The sequence below is a fragment of the Anser cygnoides genome, chromosome 33 (genome assembly GCF_040182565.1).
Source record: "Anser cygnoides isolate HZ-2024a breed goose chromosome 33, Taihu_goose_T2T_genome, whole genome shotgun sequence".
Lineage (NCBI taxonomy): Eukaryota > Metazoa > Chordata > Aves > Anseriformes > Anatidae > Anser > Anser cygnoides.
In genome coordinates, this window is record NC_089905.1 from 3,327,409 (window position 1) to 3,350,803 (window position 23,395).

At 45.6% G+C, this 23,395-nt stretch overlaps 3 protein-coding genes across 7 annotated transcripts in view; 2 read left to right on the forward strand and 1 right to left on the reverse strand.

Moving 5' to 3' along the window:
- Nucleotides 1-79: 79 nt before the first annotated feature.
- On the forward strand, nt 80-14,645 carry DAP3 (death associated protein 3). 3 transcript variants are annotated; one of them, XM_048049172.2, is made up of 14 exons: nt 82-231; nt 478-557; nt 1,509-1,555; nt 7,363-7,485; nt 9,097-9,198; nt 10,445-10,553; nt 10,879-10,971; nt 11,519-11,649; nt 12,022-12,102; nt 12,506-12,664; nt 13,138-13,197; nt 13,936-14,025; nt 14,294-14,411; nt 14,529-14,645. In XM_048049172.2, the coding sequence occupies exons 3-14, from the start codon at nt 1,514-1,516 to the stop codon at nt 14,612-14,614; spliced, it is 1,194 nt and encodes a 397-aa protein (XP_047905129.1). In that variant the 5' UTR covers nt 82-231; nt 478-557; nt 1,509-1,513; the 3' UTR covers nt 14,615-14,645. The 3 variants fall into 3 exon arrangements, with proteins under 3 accessions (XP_066842009.1, XP_066842008.1, XP_047905129.1); XM_066985908.1 differs by lacking the exon at nt 12,506-12,664 and having other exon boundaries at nt 80-231; XM_066985907.1 differs by lacking the exon at nt 9,097-9,198 and having other exon boundaries at nt 81-231.
- A 19-nt stretch (nt 14,646-14,664) lies between these two features.
- MSTO1 (misato mitochondrial distribution and morphology regulator 1) lies at nt 14,665-19,500 on the forward strand. 3 transcript variants are annotated; one of them, XM_066985903.1, is made up of 14 exons: nt 14,665-14,798; nt 14,884-14,992; nt 15,088-15,142; nt 15,216-15,291; nt 15,802-15,850; nt 16,202-16,340; nt 16,471-16,588; nt 16,686-16,820; nt 16,930-17,082; nt 17,879-18,010; nt 18,206-18,390; nt 18,624-18,725; nt 18,807-18,925; nt 19,183-19,500. In XM_066985903.1, exons 1-14 carry the CDS (start codon nt 14,721-14,723, stop codon nt 19,419-19,421), a joined length of 1,689 nt encoding a protein of 562 aa, XP_066842004.1. In that variant the 5' UTR covers nt 14,665-14,720; the 3' UTR covers nt 19,422-19,500. The 3 variants fall into 3 exon arrangements, with proteins under 3 accessions (XP_066842004.1, XP_066842005.1, XP_047905126.2); XM_066985904.1 differs by having other exon boundaries at nt 18,627-18,725; XM_048049169.2 differs by lacking the exons at nt 14,884-14,992; nt 15,088-15,142; nt 15,216-15,291 and having other exon boundaries at nt 14,679-14,798.
- Nucleotides 18,768-23,395, reverse strand: part of LOC106048526 (GON-4-like protein) — a 30,514-nt gene continuing 25,886 nt past the window's right edge. The window contains exons 29-31 of the mRNA XM_013200469.3: nt 22,449-23,241; nt 21,827-21,929; nt 18,768-20,245 (exon numbers count right to left, since the gene is read on the reverse strand). Coding sequence (XP_013055923.3) covers nt 20,096-20,245; nt 21,827-21,929; nt 22,449-23,241 — 1,046 coding nt within the window. The 3' untranslated portion in view covers nt 18,768-20,095. The remainder of the gene's footprint in view (nt 20,246-21,826; nt 21,930-22,448; nt 23,242-23,395) is intronic.

Here is a 23,395-nt window from a genome sequence, read left to right on the forward strand (position 1 = left end):
CCACGCCCCCCCCGCGCGCCAGGCCACGCCCCCGCCCGCGGCCACACCCCGGGGTGGCCCCGCCCCCAGCTCCTCGCCCCGGGGGGGGCGGTGCCGGGATCCGCGGCCGTGCCCCCCGGGTGGGGCCGGCCCGGGCCGAGCCCGCCCCGCGCCGCCTTTGGGCCTCGCGGGGACCCGTAGCGGGCTCGCGCGGGCCGCGGCCTTGCCTCGCCGTGGAGCCTGGCGCCTGAGGTGAGTGCGGGGGCGGGGGGCGGGGGGCAGGAGCGGTTTTAATCTCCTCTTTCCCTGCCGCCCCGCTCTGAAGGAGCGCCAGACTTCCCAGAGGAGCCCTTACGGCGCGCTCTGTGCTTGCGGAGTTCTGTCAGGGCGGCGGGGATGCCCCGAACAAACAGGGACCAGCGCACCTGGCCGTGCTTGAGCCTTGCGAGCCGTGTCTGAGGAAACGGGGCTTCACCCTGCTCTTTGTTATCGTCGCAGCTGGGGCTGGAAACAAACGGGAGCCGTTCCCCTGACGGACTGAGTTTCTTCCCCCCTGCCCGCCGGACGTGCACAGCAAGGTAAAATGACCTGAAAGGCCCTGTGGGCTCATCGCTTCCCTTATTCCCGAAGCAGAAAAACTGGAGCTTGGTCTTCAAATGTGTATTGTGCAGTAGGTGAAAGAATGCAAAGCGTCCTTACAAAACTCCCATCCTTCAGTGGGAGGTTATTTTCTTGTCCCGTGTGCTCACAGCTGTAAGCATTGTTCTGTACAGTCCGAGCAGCTTCAACGTGCTTAGCGTTAGCGCTGCAGTTAACCATGAGTTCCACAAAGACACAAATTCCTCCTAAGGAATTACAGAGTAATTATCTTGCTTTGACTGTACCATGTGTCTCACCACAACCAAGGATTCTTACAGCATCTCGTTAGGGTATTGTCACTTTCTTCTAAGAAAGTGGATGGAGAAGGCCTTGAATGCTAACGGAGGCGATTTAACTAATTTACTTACGTTTTTGCCTCTGTTGCATCACAATTGCTCGAGTGTATTTTTTTTCCTCCTGTCATAACCAAAGATGTCTGAGCAGTAGATACTGATACGTGGTTATGCTGAAGCTGAAAGCATAGAAGCACTTTCAATCTCTTCCTTATTTCAGTTTCTTCAAAATATTCGCTGTGTAGCCCTTGCTGTTACATTTCTAACAGCTGCAGTCAAAATAAATGCCCATCCCCAGGAAAAGAATCTGTCTTCCTCATGAGAAGAATGAAAGATCTTTGCTTATCAAATAAGTTGCTTGTTTTTCTCCCCAAATGCTTTTCCAAAATGGCAACATAACTAATGGAATATTTTTTCAGATAGGCAAATTATGCTGACTAATAGTCAGCTGTATTTCTGTAGAGCAATCTGAGAGCTTGTGTGAATTATTTGTGTGCTTGGACTTTAACCTCTTTGGGCAGGAGTGATTCTCCCCCAGGCTAAGATACATTAATCAAAATAATCAAAACAATGGAAAATTCACTTCTGTCTCTGCAGGAAAAATGCTGAGAAGTCTGAAAGGTCTTGTCTGCCATCCTCTGAAGGTAAGTCTTGTGGCAGTATGATGCTGCTTCCAATACTTCAGCTGTCCTGTGACCTGGAACAACAGTCTACAACTATAAAAAGTGGTGTCTCTTATAAACTGGTCGTGCAAGCTCCCATTACGGAGAGAGACCACTGAGTGTTATTTCTACTTTTCTCTCCATTCCTGTAAACGTGTGGGACAGCAAGTGTGTCAGTGAGTCTGGGCAGTTGGCTCAAGTGAGATGGTTGTTAAACGACTGAGTCTAGCATCCTGAAATGTCCAGAATGCTGAAGAGTCTATATCTTTGATACAAGCGTATCCCAGAAAACAGAGAACCTACTTGCTCTGCACTGCTGGAAAATGTAAAGGAAGAAGCCCTTTCTCTTGGTACAGAAGAACCAATCTTTCACAAAGGCTGTGTGTGGCTCTTTCACAAAGCCAAAGATGGCTTAGTGCTTCAGGTGGGTGTAGGAATGTTAGCTCTGTCACAACACTGCAGCAACACTATGTTATTAGTAAAGCTTCCTTGTATTATATGTAGCATAATGAATTGATGTTGCATATCTGGAGTGACTTCCTAAAGGTAAAGAATTTCAGTTGTTTAGTTTTCTGTTGTCTTTGAAATGTTTTTTCATTAGTACGTAGTGATTATGCACCCGTTGAAGAGGAAGACTGTTAAAGTCCTTGCTTCCGGAGACGAGATCCTGGTTGTTACAGTACGGGGTTTATCATGGCAGCCTGTATGAAATCAGCAGTCTTTTCTAGAGACTTATATGTAGCATCATGCAGGAACAGCTCCACCTTATGGCACATGACTTTATGATTAATCTCCATGTACCACGTGATAGTTTGCTGCCATTTCAGGGATTTGAGTTAAACTACTGTCCTTTTGCAGATGGAAACTTACTATAAAGTCCACTCTGTGTTGTTAGAATAAGCTGTGTTAAAAGATGACACGACAATGTGAGAGCTTTGCATGCATGTTAAGATTTGCTATGCAGACCTACAGTGAGCCAGAAAGGTGTATGCACGTGTTTCTGTCATTCTGTGTAAAGCGAGGGGATCAGTGTTAAGCACTGTCCTCTGTTCAGGAGAAGGGACCAAGTGATGTGTTGCTTGCTACTCCAGAAAGTCAGAATATATGATGCATTAAAAGTGATATTTTAGGTCATTCAAAGGTACTCTTCTGTAGCCTTGTTTTATCCAGATGTGCCTATGCCTAAGGCCAACAAGGCAAGCATCCTGGTGGGGGTCTGTTACAGACTGCCAAACCAGGATGAGGAGACGGATGAGGAATTCTACAGGCAGCTGGCAGAAGTTGTGAAATCGTCAGCTCTTGTCCTCGTGGGGGACTTCAACTTCCCAGACATATCCTGGACATGCAGTACAGCTCAGAGGAAGCAGTCTAGGAGGTTTCTGGAGAGTGTGGAAGATAGATTCCTGACACAGCTGGTTAGTGAGCCTACCAGGGGAGGTGCCCCGCTGGACCCTCTGTTCACAAACAGAGAAGGACTGGTGGGAGGTGTGGTGGTCGGGAGCTGTCTTGGGCAGAGTGACCACGGAATGGTAGAGTTCTCTATTTCTGGCGAAGTCAGGAGGGGGGCCAGTAAGACCGCTGTCTTAGACTTCCGGAGGGCAGACTTTGAGCTGTTCAGGACACTGGTTGGCAGAGTCCCTTGGGAGGTGGTTCTGAAGGGCAGAGGAGTCCAGGAAGGCTGGGCAGTCCTCAAGAAGGAGATCTTAAAGGCTCAAGAGTGGTCTGTCCCCACATGCCCAAAGAGGAGCTGGCACAGAAGAAGACCAGCCTGGCTGAACAGAGAGCTGTGGCTAGAGCTTAGGAAAAAAAAAGAGGGTTTATGATCTTTGGAAAAGAGGGCAGGCCACTCAGAAGGATTATAAGGATGTGTAAGGACAAAATTAGAAAGGCCAAAGCTCATCTGGAGCTCAATCTGGCTACTGCTGTTAAAGACAACAGAAAATGTTTTTATAAATACATTAACACAAAAAGGAGGACTAAGGAGAATCTCCATCCTTTACTGGATGCGGAGGGGAAACTTAGTTACAAGAGATGAGGAAAAGGCTGAGGTGCTTAATGCCTTCTTGGCCTCACTCTTTAGTGGCAAGACCAGTTGTTCTCTAGATAACCAGCAGCCTGAGCTGGTGGAAGGGGATGAGGAGCAGGATGTGGCCCTCATAATCCACAAGGAAATGGTTGGCGACCTGCTACATCACTTGGATGTACACAAGTCGATGGGGCCAGGTGGGATCCACCCAAGGGTGCTGAGAGAACTGGCGGAAGAGCTGGCCAAGCCGCTTTCCATCATTTATCAGCAGTCCTGGCTATCAGGGGAGGTCCCAGTCGCCTGGTGGCTAGCAAACGTGACGCCCATCTACAAGAAGGGCCGGAGGGTAGACCCGGGGAACTATAGGCCTGTTAGTTTGACCTCAGTGCCAGAGAAGCTCATGGAGCAGATTATCTTGAGTGTCATCATGCGGCACTTACAGGGCAAGCAGGCGATCAGGCCCAGTCAGCATGGGTTTATGAAGGGCAGGTCCTGCTTGACGAACCTGATCTCCTTCTGTGACAAAGTGACGTGCTTGGTGGATGAGGGAAAGGCTGTGGATGTGGTCTACCTCAATTTCAGTAAGGCTTTTGACACCGTTTCCCACAGTATTGTCCTCGAGAAACTGGCTGCTCTTGGCTTGGACTGGCGTACGCTTTGCTGGGTTGGAAACTGGCTGGGTAGCCGGGCCCAAAGAGTTGTGGTGAATGGAGCCAAATCCAGTTGGAGGCCAGTCACTAGTGGAGTCCCCCAGGGCTCAGTGCTGGGGCCAGTCCTCTTCAATATCTTTATCGATGAGCTGGATGAGGGGATTGAATGCACCCTCAGTAAGTTTGCAGACGACACCAAGTTAGGTGCGTGTGTCGATCTGCTCGAGGGCAGGAAGGCTCTGCAGGAGGATCTGGATAGGCTGGACCGATGGGCTGAGGCCAACCGTATGAAGTTCAACAAGGCCAAGTGCCGGGTCCTGCATCTGGGGCGTAACAACCCCAAGCAGAGCTACAGGCTGGGAGATGAGTGGCTGGAAAGCTGCCTGGCCGAGAAGGACCTGGGAGTACTGGTTGACAGTCGGCTGAATATGAGCCAGCAGTGTGCTCAGGTGGCCAAGAAGGCCAACAGCATCCTGGCTTGCATAAGCAGCAGTGTGGCCAGCAGGGCTAGGGAAGTGATTGTCCCCCTGTACTCGGCTCTGGTGAGGCCGCACCTCGAGTGCTGTGTTCAGTTTTGGGCCCCTCGCTACAAGAAGGACATGGAGGTGCTTGAGTGAGTCCAGAGAAGGGCGACCAAGCTGGTGAGGGGTCTGGAGAACAAGTCTTACGAGGAGCGGCTGAGGGAGCTGGGATTGTTCAGCCTGGAGAAGAGGAGGCTCAGGGGCGACCTCATCGCTCTCTACAGGTACCTTAAAGGAGGCTGTAGCGAGTTCTCCCTGTGCCTGGTGACAGGACGAGGGGGAATGGGCTAAAGTTGCACCGGGGAGGTTTAGGTTGGATATTAGGAAGAACTTCTTTACTGAAAGGATTGTTAGGCATTGGAATAGGCTGCCCAGGGAAGTGGTTGAGTCACCATCCCTGGAGGTCTTTAAGAGACGTTTAGACGTAGCCCTTAGTGATATGGTTTAGTGGAGGACTTGTTAGTGTTAGGTCAGAGGTTGGACTAGGTGATCTTGGAGGTCTCTTCCAACCTAGATGATTCTGTGATTCTTTGCATGAATTTTGTAAAGGGAAACACAGTAATTCACAAAATGCAAGTCTGTGTCTCTGAAATCCAGATAACTGTTAGTAGCGTGGAATTCTCTCACTCTAGGATCTTACCTTGGTTTGGTAGCACTTTGAAGACTTAGGAAGGATTTCATGTCTGCATGTACTTAGAAGCTGCGTCTACAGCCCAGCATGATCTCAAGTCCACCGTGGAAAAGTTCCAAACCACTGGAAGGCTATGTAGTGATTATGAGGAAGATGTCATGCTAAGGGGCAAACAAGTGATATTCTAAAACGGTATCTTTCCAAGACTCTGTAATGTAAAGATGGGGTCTGTTCTGCTGATAAAAAATAGAAATTCTGCATATCTGGCTGTGAGAACAGAGATCTGGACTTCATGACAAAGTCCCTCTCACGCTTGCATCCTGTCTTACCATGCTGTCTCCTACTCCTTTCACAGGACTTCCTAGTAACGGGCTTTTGTACCGCAAAGGCTTTGTGTGGTACTCCAGGTAGAAGATGCCCACAGTGCAGTAACCTTGTCTTTTCTCTTAAACGAGCAGAACACACGGCCCTAAGACATCCACTTGTGATTTGAGGAGGCGGGAGCATAAAATGCTCAAAGAAAATGAGAGAGCCTGAAATTCTAGGCTAAGAATGACCTAGGGGTGAAATGTTCTGGGTGAATGGGTGACAATAGTTGCGCATTGTACTTATTCATGTATTAAATTAGCACCTTAGTGTCTTGCTCCAGGCTGTAAATTAAGTCACTTTAGAATAGCCAAATAAGATATCCTAACTGATCATTTGAATTTAAGGAGGAAAAGAACACTGTGGGAACAAGAGAAGATGGTATTAAAATGTGATGATAAAAATCAATATTTATTGTTCTTCCATATTTACACCGCCGCTGTTCGTTATATAGGTACACAGTATTGAGTGCAAGACTGTTAACTCCTTCCTTCCCCCCCCCCTTTTTTTTTTTTTAAATAATGTGCTGAAATGCTGATTGAAGAGTCCATTGTGTACTTAAAGGGGGATGTGGGGTAATCCGACATCACACTTTCTTCTGAGCCTTTGTGGCTCTCAGATGACCCCCTGAGGAAAACTCGGGTGACAGCAGAATTGCATCATGCTGCGTAGAACTGCAACAGCTGTTCCTGTCTCTAAACTTGAGTTTAGGACTACTCTCAACTACGCACACAGACAAAATAGGAAAATACTTGCTCTGTTTATACTTGGGGCCTGCAACTGTTCCAGTCAGTAATATGGAGGGTAGCTTTCAGTTTTGGTTGCTTTGGTCACAGCCGCTGGAATATAAGCATTTTTTATTCATTGATGAATCTGTTTTTTTCATATTTTCTTGCACTGTAACATAATAAAATGCTTGTCCTTCTACTGCTCGCTCTTACCTGTTCTGGCTGGGCTTTATGGGCATGCTTCAGGAGTCTGTCTATGGAGAAAAGAATTAATCAGCTTAGCTGGCTGTTTCAGTTTCTCAGCCACATCTGTATTATAATGAAAGAGTCTGTATGCGGGGACACAGTTAGGAAAATCAGTGCAGGGAATGTAATTATAAATATCAAATAGTGGGCAGCGCTGTGCTAATCCCTCAATAATTGAGGTGATTATGGATTACCAGACAGCTTGAATTTTCAAGGTAGTAGCTACTGTTCATCAGTGTAGGCAGAAACACTATGGGAACTTCCCAGCAATAAGGCCCCAATGGCTGTACGTGTGCTCTTAAGCAACCTCAAAGGGGATAACTCGTTTTGGTGCAGGATTTGGCTCATTAGATGACCTAAGTGAACGGAAACAGTTTAGAAGCAGGCATCTAAATATGAAATGTGGTTTTAAAGCGCTTGTTTTTTTCATGACGAGTTTACACTCTAATCGTGAATTTGTCTTCTGATTGCAGAGACTTCTGCCCTGTGTTGCGTGTTACCTAGAGCCTATCACAATGTGCATGCAGTGGGTGCACAAAACAAACTCCTGTCTGGTTTTCACTGCTACCAGTCTTTGACTGCTGAGAAGTTGGTTGTCTGATTGCATTTTTCTTTCTGTAGTTGGACCACGGATATGCTCTCCATACAGCAGCCAAAGATTGCTTAAGTTCTGTCCTCAGCCAGGATGTCCAAATCCCAGCAGAAAGACCAAGAGCAGTTTTCTATACCAACGAGACTGACCCGGTGAGTAACTGCCAGGATTGTTATTGTCAAACAGCAGGTATGTACATCCCAACAGTCTGTGGATGTGACGGAGCCAGGAGTGCTTACCGGGGCTGTGTTGTTCTGGTAAGCATCAGGGAAAGCAGCACAGAGACCTAGTAACAGGTACCTAGACCATGATGCCCAGCCCAAAGGAAAACAGGCAATGGCTGTGCAGTTTAAAACAATACAGGGCCGGTCCTCTGCCTCAAAGCTCCTGGGAACAAGTATTGATTCCTTCTCTATAGTTGCGTAGATGAAATAGCCACATCTGAGGCTCTGCAATATACAGTTTTAGCTTGTCATCAGACACCATTAATTTCAACTCCAAGGTTATCCTTCCCTGACTAACCTCCCCAAATTGCCTATGGAGGGGGATAAAAAATACACCCCAGATGACTTCAGCACAGGATAGCTCTCCAGTCTTCATCTCGAGCACAAAATGAAGTGGGATAAAGGAATGGAATAAGCCTTTGAGATGCTTTTCTGCTGCCTCTGTAATTGGAGTCTTTCAATACTGATTCCTCTGGGGTCTCTATGGAAACAGCAGCATGCAGATGATCTTGCTCATGTGGTCGGAGCGTCTCTATAGATTGCACAGGAGAGTCCAGATGGCAAGAATTGTCTCCACTGTCCTGTACCTACAATTTATGTTGCCAGGCAACTGGCTTTGGCATTCTGGCTTCACGTGCTGATGTTTGGCGACATCCACCATTGCTTACTAATTTATCAGATCAGCATTCCTCAGACTTGCTGTATTGCAGATCGCATGTTGCAGCGGATCAGCTCCGCTGGCTTGCTTCATCAGCAAACCCGATAGTTCTAAGTGCAGTCATACTTGTGCACAGTAAAGACCCATTAAAAATGGATTAAGAAGGCCAGACAAAAACTAAATTTTTAATAAGACTTAGCATTTATATACCTTTCCATTAGCAAAACTCAAAGTGACTAAACATGATGATAAAGATACTGACCCACTTTGCAGGTGTAGGAGCTGAAGAGTGAAGGAATTTGCCTGAAGTTACGCAGTGGGTCAGTGATGAAAATGAGAATAAAAATGATCTCTGGAGTACTGCCCGTCTATTCCAGTCCATAGATAACGCTGCCATGCAAAAACACAGCTGCTGCTAGTCTGTGTCAAATGGAGATACACGCTCCTTAATCAAGTAACAGATACTTAGTGAAATTATCTAGTTGCAGACCTGAAGTACACTTGAATCTAGCAGACAACTCAGAGGGCAACCACATTACTGTTCGGGTATTGCGGTGATCAGAAGTACAAGCGGACTAATAAAAGATTACATAAATTCATAAAGCACAGGGCTGCGGGTGCCCACAAAACAATGGCTCATACACAAGTTGAAGTAATCTGTTTCTTGCCTGGTAGGATATACTTTAGACTGTTCCTAAGCATCTGCCAGTAATTTTCTGATACTATTTCTGCCTTGCTTTAATATTCAAGTTCTTCTGACTCTCCGTAAGCATCTACTCGTTTTGATTGAGCGTTCCCTCCCAAGCCTTCTGGGTGCAGAAGAGGTCAGACTATCTAATCAGACTATCTGGAGCCTTACAGTTTGCAATTTACCTTCCCAGGCCAACCACACAGAACACCACGAGGGTCGCCACTATAGCATTCCTCTTGAGGAGGTGAAAGCTGTTTTTCCACATGGACTGCCCTACCGTTTCCAGCAGCAGGTACTTTTGTCTTAAAGTAGATTTGTAGGGAGTGGACTGGTACTAGGGAAGAACCGATCTATCAACTGCCATGCTTTTCTGTTGGAATAAGACAGAGTGGTAGGTGTGCTGATTATTCAGCTGAAAAAAATATGCAAGAATGCAATTATTCCTGGTCCTCAGCAGCATTTTCTACATCTCAAAGATACAAGTCAGTCTAACCAAAACAGTGGCAGAAGAACACGTGGATTCTACCTTAGGCAACATTCCTTCCAATGTTTTTCACCTGTAACTTTTGAATGCATAATGAATTACAGAAATATTTTTCCACAATTACGTTTCTGTATGAAATGGGGTAGCTCAAGAAATAATCTTACCAGCGACAGACGTCTTGCTTCTTGATTTCTGTTGTGAGACTGATCGTGCCATGACTGGATCAGGCTTTGTAAACACGTAACATAGACTGACTGACTTTAGGAACAGATTTCTTATCCAAGTTAGCAATTCTAGGTGGTCAGATCTTGATTCATTGACGCTATTGAAGCACTAACCACTTTTAGTCTTGCACTCACTAGCTTTCCTACACTCAGCATTTTCCCAATTCAGACTGCAGTTGGAACCTCTTAATTTCTCAATGTGCCTGTTGTTAGGCTTAAGATAACACAGTAGGGAGAGCGTGTCTACTACTACAGCTTGGTAGCTTGCAATATTCAAGGCTTGGGTCTGTAAGAAACATTTTTAATATTACAGAAAAGACGGGAAATGAAAAGATAACATTCTTTAACATCTTAGATGCTTGGCTGTTTGATAACAGGCTTGATGAAGTATTACAACTATTTATCCAAGGCTTGGGAACACTGAGAAATACAGAAGTATTGTTTAGGTTTTATATTTGAAAGTAGTTGGCTGTTTTTTCAGCCTGAGATTACAGAAGAACCTCAGTGTAAATTGCTGTGTTTCTGGTAAAATCACCTCTTTACAAATTTGTTCTGTTCTAGTCTGGGAGATTGAGAGACCAGAGTGCAGACTGGTTAGAACTACCATAGAAGTTTGATGTGGAACTTAGAACGGCCCTTCTGAATATATTAGAGATGGTTGTATAGAGCAACAGCAGAAATGTCACGATGAACCAAGGCATAATGGAGTTTTCCTTCTGCTGGAACCATCCGGGAAGGACCGTTGACAGTATCAGAGACGGAGTCATGCTAGGAACAGCTGTTGTGTGCTGGCATGTGGCTTCTTATTCATGTTCTGTTCCTTTTTTCAGGTGAAGACCTTCAATGAAGCCTGCCTGATGGTGCGAAAACCAGCTTTAGAACTTTTCACTTACCTGAAAAACTCCAACTTTGCCCACCCAGCTGTCAGATATGTGATCTGTATCTTTTATCACTTACTTGATAGTAGAATGCAAGTTAAACACAAGCAGGTGAGATTACACACGTGACGAGATCACACACATTTGATTACTGCTGAGTACCGTGGTTTAGTCTTCAGGGGGTGGTTCTACCATGCCTGTTGTCAGCAAAAACTCCTCTGAGGAGTTCCTGAAGCTTGTCTGTGGCACAAATAAATGTGTACAAGTCTGACTTAAGGTCCACAAACAGTGGTATCAGCACAGCTGAGGGAATGGCTATCAATTAACAGTCAACTAATGCTCATTAGCGTTTTGTTGGAGACTTTCCTTGATAGACTGTGTTGGAGATGGTGAGAGAGGAACAGGGAAAACCATGACCCTGTGCCATGTGGTTCACTACTGCGCGAGGCAAGGCTGGCTGGTGCTGCACATCCCAGATGGTAAGACCACTGATGCTGTCTGTAACTACATCAAATACACTTGCCTATCTGGAATATGCTGCTTCAAGAGAAAGCTGCAGGGTAGGCCAGTGCAAATTATCTTTGTTTTTCTGTAGTGGAGAAGGTTTACTAAGCACACAAAAAAAAACATCAACAAAATAAAGTGGAACATAATGTGGCGTTCATCTAGAAGAAGGGTTCTAAGGAGGACCTGGGGAACTACAGGCCTGTCAGCCTGACCTCGGTGCCAGGAGAGGTGATGGAACAGGTCATTTTGAATGCAATAACACAGCATGTGCAAGACAAGTAGGGTATCAGGCCCAGTCAGCATGCATTCATGAAAGGCAAGTCCTGCCTGAGCAACCTCATCTCCTTCTACGACCAGGTGACCTACCTGGTGCATGAGGGAAAGGCTATTGAAGTAGTCTACCTAGACTTCAGCATATTCTTTCTATGTAGCAGAATAAGGATAAGAGAGAGAGACCCTTCCATCCAATTTATACAATTATTGTAACTAAAAATGGCAACTGTTTTCTTTTGCTTACAGCTCATCTCTGGGTGAAAAACTGCAAGGAGCTTATGCAGTCTTCCTATAAAAAGGAGCGGCTTGATCAGCCTTTGCAAGCATCTTCCTGGCTCAAGAATTTCAAAACCTCAAATGAGCACTTTCTAAAAGAGGTTTGTAGAGTTGTCTTGGTTAGTAGCTAAGAACTATCCACAGGATTGTTTCTCAGGAACTACATGTGCATGTGCTTCCAGTCTTTGAAGACCTGGACGTGAAATCTAGACTTGCACATTTTTGAGAAATGCTTCATGTATTAATGCATGCACTCATATTGCATACAAACCCTACCCATCACTAGAATGCAATTTTTTGTAGAGAAAGAAGTACTATAAATCCCCCTCTGGGGATGGCTATTTGAGCTGAATTCTTTGCACAGATTCTGCACTAGACTTTAATGCCAGAAAAGAAGCAGGAATCTTGCCATCCAGAGCTGCGAAGCTACCTCTGTGCTCCCTCATTCCTGATTTAATTCTTCTCTTACACAGATAAAAACACAACAAAAATATGTATGGGGCAAACGAGAAAGTACGGAGCAGGGCAGACCACTGGGTGAAGTGGTAGAACAGGTAAGGAGTAACAACCATTTCTGGCTTTGTCTTGCCTTTTATTAGAAAATTTCATCATTGCATTTGTAAAACAATACTGCTTCTAAAAAAAACAACTTACAAACAGTATTCTAGGAAGCGGAAGGCATTTTCCTATCAACAAGGTCACTATAAAAACCATAATGGAAGTTGCGATGGATCTCTAAAGGGATATGTAGACCCAACTTGAATAGAAGCAAAAATCAGAACTTTCAAGTTCCTACGTTGTTTACTATGACACCAGGTTGCTCCTTTGAAAGGAAAGAACAGACTTGACTGTTGTTACATCTTCCTTACCACTTAGGAAGGACAGATAGTGCCCAGAGCTGCCAACATCATCTATTGACGAGAACAACCTGAGTTATGTTTCTTTTCCTACTCTAAGGGTTTAGCTCGAGTGAGGAGTGCCAGCGATGCTGTAGGGGTGGTGCTGAAAGAGATAAAGCAGCAATGTCATCTTGGTTCGTTTAGAGTTCTTGTGGCAGTGGATGGCGTCAACGCGCTCTGGGGAAGGACTACGTTAAAAAAAGAAGACAAAAGCCCTGTAAGAAGTGATTTGCTCCGATGAAATTTCTGTGTATATAGCTGTACTGCAAGGGAGAGCAGGGGAGGGTGTATTGTTTGAAGTTCAAGAGTAATCCCTACTGTAGAACTTCTTATACGTAGTAAGGTACACATTTGGCTTGTCGCCTATAGTAAAATGCATGTTTGGCTTTGCTAGCTCAGAGGGACCTGCAGAATACATGCTGTTCTTTACACATTTTTTGCTGAAGAAAGTTCTCTCAATAAGAAGAAGGGATGTATACATAGTGTTTTGGTAGGAAAGGTTTGGGCACTTCTCCATGTAACATTACCAGGGCTGAATAGTGCTAAGTAAAAGCAAAGGAAAAAAATGCACCTAAATGATGCACACGAGAGATTTCCACTCTAGTTTAAAGTGGGGGGAGAAGAATTTATTTCTTGGATGAAAACTACTGGCAAAAAAAAAAAAAAGTCATACCAGACAATTTTCATTAGGTTTCTCCAGAGGAGCTGACACTAGTGTACAACCTAAGGAAGATGATGATGAATAACTGGGTGAGTCTTGTTCTTTACCTTCGGGTGCCTTATTTGCAGCAATTAAAGCTACGTGCTGGTAAGTGTAAAGCTGCAAACTAACATCGTGCTATTTCTTCAGTGAAGAGGAGCATAAGCACAATGCGACTGTTTAGGGTTAGTATCTCATCAATGTTTCTGACATCGGCCAGCAGCAGCTGTGTGTACCAGAGTATAAGAACAGCTTAAATGTGTAGTGATGATTTTCTTGAATGCCAAACTCCAGTTTGACTCACACTTCCTGAGGTAGCAGTTTTTAAAAACTCTTAATAACATTTTGTTTTATGATTTTGTTGAACTAATGAGAACTTTTAGTTTCTAGAAACTGTTAAACTTCGTGCTGTAGGAGGTTAATTCCTTCTGCTGCTTTTTCAGTCCCTTGCATGTTAATCTCTCAGGTAGTCTTCAGATTTAAATGTATACAGAGAATTTCTTTTAAAAGTCTCTTCGATGTTTCAGGTGTCATTCTTACTCATAAATGCCATTCATGTTTCAGTGCCAACACTTAAACACCAGCTCTCTTTCCTGTGCTGCATGTATACTTGGAATAGCCACGATTAACATACTTAGGAGCATTATATTGGGTCCATTACACAGAATTTTGGAATTGAAGTAACTGTGAGAACAGGGAAGAAAGGACCTCACTTGTTTAGAATCTGTAACTATTTCACAAATGCAAAGTTTGCAGGTAAAATATGCTGTAATCTACATCTCTTTTAGAATGGAGGTGCTATTGTGACAACGCTTAGCCAGACTGGCTCTCTATTCAAACCAAGTTCTGCATATTTGCCCCATGAGTTACTAGGAAAGGTGAGTTGTCTTTTTTTTTTTTTTCTTCCCTTTCTTTCACATTAGAAAACAAACAGAAATCCTTGTTTTGGAACTGTATTCAGGTCCAAAGATTGCAGGCTTTCTTTAATCATCTTCAGATCACGCGCATCGTTAGTTTCCTTTGCTTAATTCTGTGTGAGCTTGCCCCTTGCAGACAGCTCCACCAGTGCCACGAAGCTGTGCCCGTGTGCTCCTGACTGTCGGCAGCCTTCCTTTTGGCACTCTCAGGCTTCCCTTTCCCTTCCAGGAAGGATTCGACGCTTTGGATCCTTTTGTCCCTGTCCTAGTTCCCAACTACAGCCAGCGGGAATTTGAGAGCTGCTACCACTACTACCTCCATCGGAAATGGCTTCAGCACGAGCAAGGTGCGGCCTGAGCCGGCCGAGGGCCGGGCAGAGGCGGGCCGGGGGGGGATGCCGAGGGTCGGGGCCGGCCGCGGAGCCGCAGCCTCAGCGCCCCTTCTCGTCCCTCTTGTCTTGCAGCGCGCACGGAGGCCGGCAAGGAGGAGCTGCGCTTCCTGAGCGGCTCCAACCCGCAGCAGCTGGAGCGCCTGGCGGGGCCGCTGTAGCGCCATCAATAAAGGGCGGAGCCGCTCCCGCTGTCGCTCTCGGTGTCGGTGGCTGGAGGGGGGCCCGCGCCGTGACGCGCCTCCGGTTCCGCGGCCCGGCGGGGCGATGGCGGCGGGGGAGGCGGTGACGCTGCAGCTGGGCCCCTACGCGGGCTGCGTGGGCTCCCACTGGTGGGGGCTGCAGGTGGGCGGCGGGAGGAGGACGGGGGGGGGGGACCGGGAAGGACCGGGAGGGGGCCCGGCGCTCACCCGCTCGCCGTCCCCCGCAGGCCGCGGCGCCGCGCGGCTCCGCCGAGCTCGGCAGCGGGGCCCTGCTGAGGGCCGCGGGCGGCCGGGAGGAGAGCCGCACGCCGCGCCTCATCGCGCTGGAGCTGAAAGGTAGCGCCGGGAGGGCCGGCACGGGGTGAGGGAGGGCCGGAGGGAGGCCGGGGCGCGGCGGGGCCACCCCGCTCCCCGCTGCTCCCCTCTTGCAGGCGGCGTGGGCTCGCTGGGGCGCGGCGCCGCCTGCCCGGAGGCTCCGGCGGCCTGGTGAGTAGCGGCGGCGGGGGCGGTGCGGGGCCGCCGAGGGGCAGCCGGCAGCCGCCGCCGCTTTGCGTTGCAGGCGCGGGGACGTGGCGAGCTACGTGGAGCAGCCGGCGGCCGGAGGCGCCTCGCCGCGGGACCGCGGGCAGCGGACGGTGAGGGAGGGAGGAGCGGGGCCGGAGGCAGGGGCTGCGCCGGGGGCCTCGCCTCGGTTTCCCCGGGCGCGGCGCGGCGCCTCCGGGTCCCGTCCCTGGTGCAGAGCAGGGCGCCCAGCACCGCGTCTGGGTGGCGCTCGGAGATCTCCAGGGTCTCTCGGGGCTCCGCGCTCGCTGGGTACCCGTGCCGGGGCTCCGTCACCTGCCCGGCCGGGCCGTGCTTCCCGGTGCCCCGGCAGAGCCTCGGCACGACGTGGAGGCTCTGCTGGACACCGCTGGCAGGAGCCTGCTGCTCTCCGCGCCTCCCGGCAGCGATTGATGGACGTGGATGGGATCCCTCGGAGCTGCCTCCTCGTGGCTGAGCAGCCCCAGCTCTCAGCTTCTCCTCCCCACAGAGGGGCTACAGGCCTGTCCGCGGTCTGGTGTCCACACGTTGGGCTTTGTCCTGTACGTCCACGAAAAGAAGAGGCAAAGCGTCCCGTAACCACCTTCCCTGGGCTTTTTCTTTAGGGAGATGCTTGTTCTGATGGAAAGGGCAGCTTCGGCACTTCTCGTCAAGGTGTGCATGTGCTTTCTGTATGTTATGTTTTTGTCTTACCTGGTTTGTTCAGTCCTGATGGTTTTGGTTTCCTTGCTGAAGATCAAAGAATTCTGGAAAGGCAGAGCAGCCCTCGTGACTGCAGACTGATGGTAGATGGTTTGTCTGTGAACTAATACAAGGGCACAAGAGGAAAAGTTACAGAATAGCATTTCTTTGCTTAAAGAAGCATTTATTTGCTTAAAGAAGCAAACAGGTTGAGCAACTGTACCACACAACTTCAGGGGAAGCTTTTTTCCCCATTTGCCTTTCCTATCAAGGGGATATTCAGAGTGGAAAAGATGTTGGCTCTTCATACTGCTCTCTTTCCAGATGCATCTTCTGCCCCTGTGCAGCTCGATGTTTCCCAGGATGTTTACTCAGGTAGCAGCATGCAGGTCTGGTCCGATTACCTCAATGTGCAGCTGCATCCCCGGAGCATCTACGTCATCCAGCAGTACAATCACAACGGGTAGGTCTTAGCAGAAGGCTAACAGGCAACAGCCATTTAGTTCAGAATTTGTTATCCAGAACAGGATCTTAATTTTGTCTTCAGGGGAACATTAAGAGAGAGTAGAATAAGAGCTTTTTCTACTTTTTAGGGAGTCTGGTCGTCTAGAAGCCTTTGGACAAGGTGAAAGGCTCCTGCAAGAGCATGGCTGTGTAGAGGAGCTGGAAGATCGGTTGCACTTCTATGTCGAAGAGTGTGATTATCTGCAGGTTTGATAGCTCAGTCCAACCTCCCCCCCCTTTCTTTTTAAACAAACTTCTTTTAAGATTGAACAGAAACTCATGTCATGTCTCTTGTTTTACACAGGGATTTCAAGTCCTCTGTGACCTACACAGTGGGTTCTCTGGAGTTGGTGCCAAGGTGACAGAACTGCTCTACGATGAGTATTCAGGAAAAGGAATCCTGACCTGGGGCTTGACTCCAGTCATGCATAACATGGGGGTAAGTAACTGAAAAAAAAACAAGAATATGTAAAGCTATCATGCCCAATCTGAATTAAATGATCTCGTTTGCATCTTTAAGAACACATTTGTTGGATTTTTCTCCCCAGGATTCTCAGAAGAACTTTTACAGGCTGATGAACACAGCCCTAGGAATTGTACACCTCTCCAGTCACAGCTCGCTGTTTTGCCCAATGTCGCTCAATGGGAGTCTAGGACTCAAGCCACAACCTCCCATTACATTTCCCTACATAAACTATGATGTATGTACTGTGTAGCAGTTTACCTAAAAAAATGCTTTCTTTCGTAGTTTACAGCATTTTTTAAGACTTGACACTCAAAATATTTTCTGCAGCTACATATTTTAGTTGTGTATTTTATAATGGTGCTCTAGTAAGCAGAAATTATTTTTTCCCTGTCAATAGACCCATCTGCTGACCTACTATTCCCCCTTTTTTTTTTTTTTTTTTTAACTTTTAAAAAGATTAATGAGTTTCTCTTTTTGGATGCTTTCAGTTAGTGTACTATTTTTAGTTTCTGCACTGAAAAAAAATACTGGCTAATAAGCTGTTTCTCCCTTTTTATTGTATCGCTCGGTCTTAGCTCCTGTTCCATGTTATTATTTGCATTATTACTGTTAACTTTTAATTAAGTGTCAGTCTGTTACAGCTGAAACTAGATTTCTGAAGTATATTAAATACATGCAAAGCTAGTTCTAAGTCAATAGCCTGCTTGAGGTATGAACAATACTTCATTCCGTTACAGTTTAATCAACTGAACAGAACATGATCTTAACAGTGTAGGTATTCTAGAGGTGCAGGGTATGAGGGTATGCACCTCAAGCCCTGTCCAGGCACTAAAAAGCTGCTGACAAGAAAACAAGTAACAGATCAGTTGTTAGCCAACAGCTGACACTTACCCAAAATCTTAAATAATTGTTTAGCATACTGTTGTTTTTTTTATATAGGCCATGTTTAAGTTAATTGCTTTTTGTACATATTTTTAAGGAACAAAAGAGTTTAACTTGTCCTGTAACAGTTCCATTTGTGTCCTCCATAGGCGTCACTTAACTACCACAGCAGTGCAATTTTGGCAGCAGCACTTGATACCCTTACTGTTCCTTACCGACTCTGTTCCTCTCGGGGCTCTATGATGCACCTTGCTGAAACACTTAATTTTTCTGGGAGAAAGGTAAGGGCTTAGAGAACAGCACCCTTTAACTCTTTCAGCTCTACCTGAACTACTGCTGTAAACAAGAGCTGGTGTTATTCTACTTCACGTACATGCAGCAATGTAAGCACCTTCTTTATAGGACAGAGGCCTGTGTCGGAAGCATGGGGAGCGTATTACAGACCATGAGTTGTCACCCCCCTCTCCAACTCACAGGTTGCAGCTGCATGGGCTTCAGTTCCCTTTCCTGCTGTGTATGGCCACTCGCTTCCAGATGTTTTACACACATACCAGCAGGACCTGCCCTGGAAGCTGCTGTCTTCATGTAGGGAGCAAAACGTCAGCTGCTGTTTTGCTCAGTCTGTTGTGCTAAGAGGAATTTGCAAAGAAGGTCACATCAGGTAATCAACATTTGCACTACCCTTTTCCTTCAGAACTCTGGCAACTTCTGACACAAGTTTTTACAAAATGACTGTCTTTCCATTAGGAGTGTGACTTGAATTAAGACAAGCTAGCGATCTTATGCTGCTAGTTTAATAGCGAAACAACTGAAGAGCAGCTAAATCATCACCATCTTCATTCAAGCCCTCCCCCCCCCCCCCCCCAAAAAAAAACCATGAATTTTTCTTTGTAGCAGCTGTCCAGGAAAGCAGCCTACTTCTCCACTCGATGCTTTTGAGACAGCTGAGCAAATTCTGCAGCAGTATTTACATGCTGTGTTTCCTGGGGCATTCAGGTGGGTAAGTCTCTTTACAGAATACCAACTAGAAAGGGAAGATAGCATTTTGTGTAACTTTATTCAGTTTCTTCTTTACAGCACATTCCACGTTCTTGAGCAGCCGTGTATGACCCGGCCTCCATATCCCCGTTTTTTTTCTCCTCTTCTGACCAGACAAGGCTTCCTCCTGGACAAACCTTCCAGTTATTCTGCAGCAGGTAATGTGTGGTTAAACTTATTTTGTAACACAAAAAGGGGCAGTAGGGTCTAACAGAGCTAAAGTGTTGATTTATTTATTTTTTTTTCCTTAAAAAGCACTTCTGAGGTAGCAGGGCAAAAAATGAGTCGCAAGCGCATTTTTTTGCTATGCTGACTTCAAGTAAAGCAACTGCTTATCAAGAAGATCATTAAGTAGAATAGACTAGGGAAACACATTTTGATCGCTGTATTTAAACAACGCTATCTTTCCCTGCAGCTGTTGAAAGTATTCCTGTATTAACATCCCTGCAGTCTTCGTCTGTTCTGCACACGCTCCTCTACAGCTTATACAAGGATCTACAGAAGCTGAATACTCGACGATGGGCCAGCTTTTTCTCTGCAGGAGTTGAACAGGCTGACTTCCACGAGGCCGTAGAGGCACTAAGAACTCTATCACAATGCTATGAGACAGGTTTTGGAGATGATAAATCTGAAGATGAAACAGATTCAGACTGACTCATCTTTATTACTGGAGATAGGGGAAGGAAGAATATTCTTCAAGATTGCTTTCAAAATAAAGGAAATGGTGCTTGAAGATGGCCCCTCTGCTCCTTCCTTTTAATTTCACCCTATTACAAAGGCTGGCTTAAGTTGTCCCCCTACTTGAAGTTGTAAAGGAGGAAAGCTGCTTGTTCTGGTGGTGTTCTGTTTTTCTAAACTCTGCAAACGCGTGTGCTTTGCATGTTAGATTAAGACCACACAATAAATACAATTTGAATTCTGTAACTTTCCCATGTACAATCAACACAAAGGAAAAAATTACAAAAAAATCGTGTTCCACATGAAAACAGACATCTTATGATACAGTATTTACATGTTCTCTGCAAAGGTATGATGGCTGAAGTCGTCGTAACAGACAGAGGTCAGTGTCCACAAACATCACTCCTGTCATTTTGTTTCTGAAGTACCCTGTATAGATTCTGAAGGATGTTAACGCTTTCTTTGTTCCTTTAGTTTGATACAGATGGAGAAGTGCTGCTTGTCAGAAGTTACTAAGAAAGTGAACCAAAAAAGGTGCCGTATTAAGTACCTGCAAAAGCATTTTTTCCTTTATCCACAGCACCTGTCTAGCAGCGAACTGGCAAACAGCTCTCCTGATGCAGTCAGCAGCTTATCAAACCAGGAAACCCTTAGTCATCAGGTTCTTCCTCAGAAAGCAGCAGATCTTTATCTGACAATTGGTCTGCATTACTAGTACTAGTTGCATCCTCCTCATCTTCAGAGCTCCCATCACAGGATGTATGAAACAGCTTCATCAGTTCTCTGAACCTGTGGGATACCTGAAAAACAAGGGAAATTCAAGCTGATTAGTGGCCTGAAAGGTGGTGTGAAATAGAAGTTTCATATTAGGAAGTTCAGGGTTATGTAAAAGCACAATCACATTCTATGCAAGACTCAATCATAAAGGGAAAGAGGAATGGAAGTGCACAGGGTTGTTTTCTTTGGAAGAAAGACAGGTTCCCTGTATTTAAGTAGAGGGCTGACAACCCAAGTACCATCAATGAAATAATTCTGGTACCAAATATAAGGCTAGATTACAATGGTAGTGTTGTAAAAAGGACCAAGTCATGTGTTACATTTTTTGGCTCCACTGCAAGATACCAGCTTGTTAGCCTTTTAGAAAGAGTCAGAATTTTCCAAACAAAATCTTCATGAATAGGGAAAGCTATCAGGCACAGGCAAGCACTTAATTCAAGACAGCAAAGCCTAAATACTCGGGGAAGAAGATGTAGCTAACTATCAGTTAATAAATAAGGAAACAATTGCAGTTAACTAAGGCACAGCAATAAGGAACAAGTTTCAAGCAGATGAAGTAATAATCACCCTTCAAACTGGGTTAACTAAAATGGCTGTGAAGGAAGACAGCAGTGTTACAGACCTTTCAGACAAATGAAATTAAATTGTCAACAGTACAAATGATTTTGGAATAATATAACACCACCACTTTGCACATGCTGTAGAAAGCCACATAACATTTGATCAAAATGCACTAGAAATGCAGGTATAATTGCATACTTTTGGGGAAAAAACAGAAAATATGATGCATATTTGATCTATAGTAGAATCTTAAACGTACATGGTGTTGGTTACCTGACAGAAAAGTTTATAACAGTCAGAAAAAAGACAAAAAAAAAAAAGAATGGATAGCATACAGCAAACAGACACTAATCCTTGGCTAGATTTAAAAAAAAAAAAAAGGCAAAATTCAGGAATGGAAGCATTAGATATGATGAGTGATTGACCTATCTCCTGTGAGTAAGGTGGCTTAATGTGAAACCTCCAACTTAAATCCCTAAAAATCACGCACTACTGAAAATAACAGCAGCATGATGGGGAAAAACTACTACATTCCTATACTTCTCCTGTTCTCACTGAGCACATAGTAGGGCCTACTACCAGACAAGACATCAGACCTGTTGTTTAAACTGACTGAGCTGTTCTTCATAATGAAGCTGATTAATTAATAAAAACACGACGAAAAAAATCTGTAAAGAGACTTGACTATCTTTACAGGCAATAGCTTCTTTCTCTTCAGTAGTCAGGTACACTGAAAATTCAAAAAAAAAGGAAGTCTGTGATGGTGCCAATCATTTAATGGGGTTATAATGTGTCGCTGCATAGTCATTTCCTCCAAAACTTTGATCTTCATTAGCAGTCTCTTCAGCAAATAATCATATAATTTATCTGAAAAAATCCGTGACTGTGCAGTCGGGATTATTTTCCTCTGATGCCTCAAATTTCAAATTGAAAATTAGGTCTGAGAGGCTATTACAACAGCCAACCCCCACACCTCCTTCCTTTCCACCCCCTTTTCCCTACTCACTCTAGCAAATGCAAGCGTTTCCACACCAACCCCTTACCTCACTAGCGGTCTTGTTGCCCAATTTCTGTGAGATGGCATGGAAGGTTTCCAGATGGGCTCCTTTCTCCTGACAGGTGGTAAGGATGACTCTGTCAGCTTCCCTACAAGGCAGTACAATGGTTATGAAAGCAGTCAAAAATGAGCGTTAACACACTACAACCACTACAAACCTGAGAGGTTTGTTCTGAAGTAAAGATCTAAAGATCAAACTTAAAAACTTCATCATGGAACAAGTCCAGCAGACCTGTTCATTTACTACTACTACCACCACCACTCACAAGACACATCTCTAAGCAGAGCCACATTTAGCCTGTTTACATTTTTCTCATAAGCTTTTTGTGGGAAAATAGGTTTCTTTCCTAGCCTGGAGTATTACAGTGATTACACTGCCACAAGCAGGCTATACTTCCGATCAGACCAAGATGGCACTTATGATGGACTGTGGTTAGAGGAAACAAGGCAAGAATATTCAAAGAAGGGAAGCTGCAGAAGACATTAGAAAATGGGAGAAAAAGACGAAAATAAAGAACTCTATAAATATCAAAGCCAAACTTTGAACGCCAAACAAAGCCAAACACTGAACGCACTGAAGTTGTAAGGTGCAGTTAAGGCAGATATACCTGGTCCAGAGGACAACCTTCTCCCCTGTGGAGCTGACTTTGCTGTTCTTGGCACACACAGTTGCTTCTGTGACTCGCTGCTGTTGCTGCTCCTCTTCCTTCTGCCCCAGGGAGGCAGTAACCACTCTATACTCTAGCTCCTCAGAATGCTGATGCACCTGGAAGCAGTTGTTTGCATTTGACTTTAATCTGTTCTCAGGAAAACTTCCAATGCAGCTCGTATCATCTGCTTCCGAAACACAATTATTGGGGGACTGTGAGCAGCAGCTCTTACCCAGTGCTGCCTTTCTATCTGGCGTTATCCAGCCTTGCTTTGCTTCAGATTTTCCTTCCAGAGGCAAAGGTGGTCCTTCAAATTCTCTTGCACTTAACTTTGAAGAATGACCGAAGATGGCATACTTGTCTGCTGATTCAGAGTGAAGCCCTTCAGTCTGATACAAACTGTTTCCAGAAAAGGAACTAGGTCCTGTTAAACCTTTCATTGTAGCAGAATGAGAAGACAACAGCAGATCTCTGCTCAACCCAAGGGAAGCATTTGCATTTCCTTGATGTTGTTGGTTTAGTCCCTCACTAACACTTCTTGCAGTGCAAGGGCTGCCTTTGGTTTCTTGAGGTAGGTTTTGAGTAGCTTTTTGTAGATGTGTGCATCCAGGGCCAGTGATAAAAGAATGACTGTCTTTTGTGGTATTCACGACGGCACTGACGCCTGCTTCTTGAACCTGATTATCAGGCAACGCTGCTTTTTCTGAAGATATATGTCTGCCACAGACAATTCCTCCTTCCAGGGGAGATCCTGGTAAGAAACCCATACAAGTTCAGACTGGCTGTTAGTAAGAAAAAAAACTTCCAGAAGTTTAATTTGCTTATTTTAAAGAGATTTTTGGATTCTAGGGGATAATGCTGTAAATGAGAGCACAGTTTGGGAGCAGCTTTGTAATTCTAGCTGC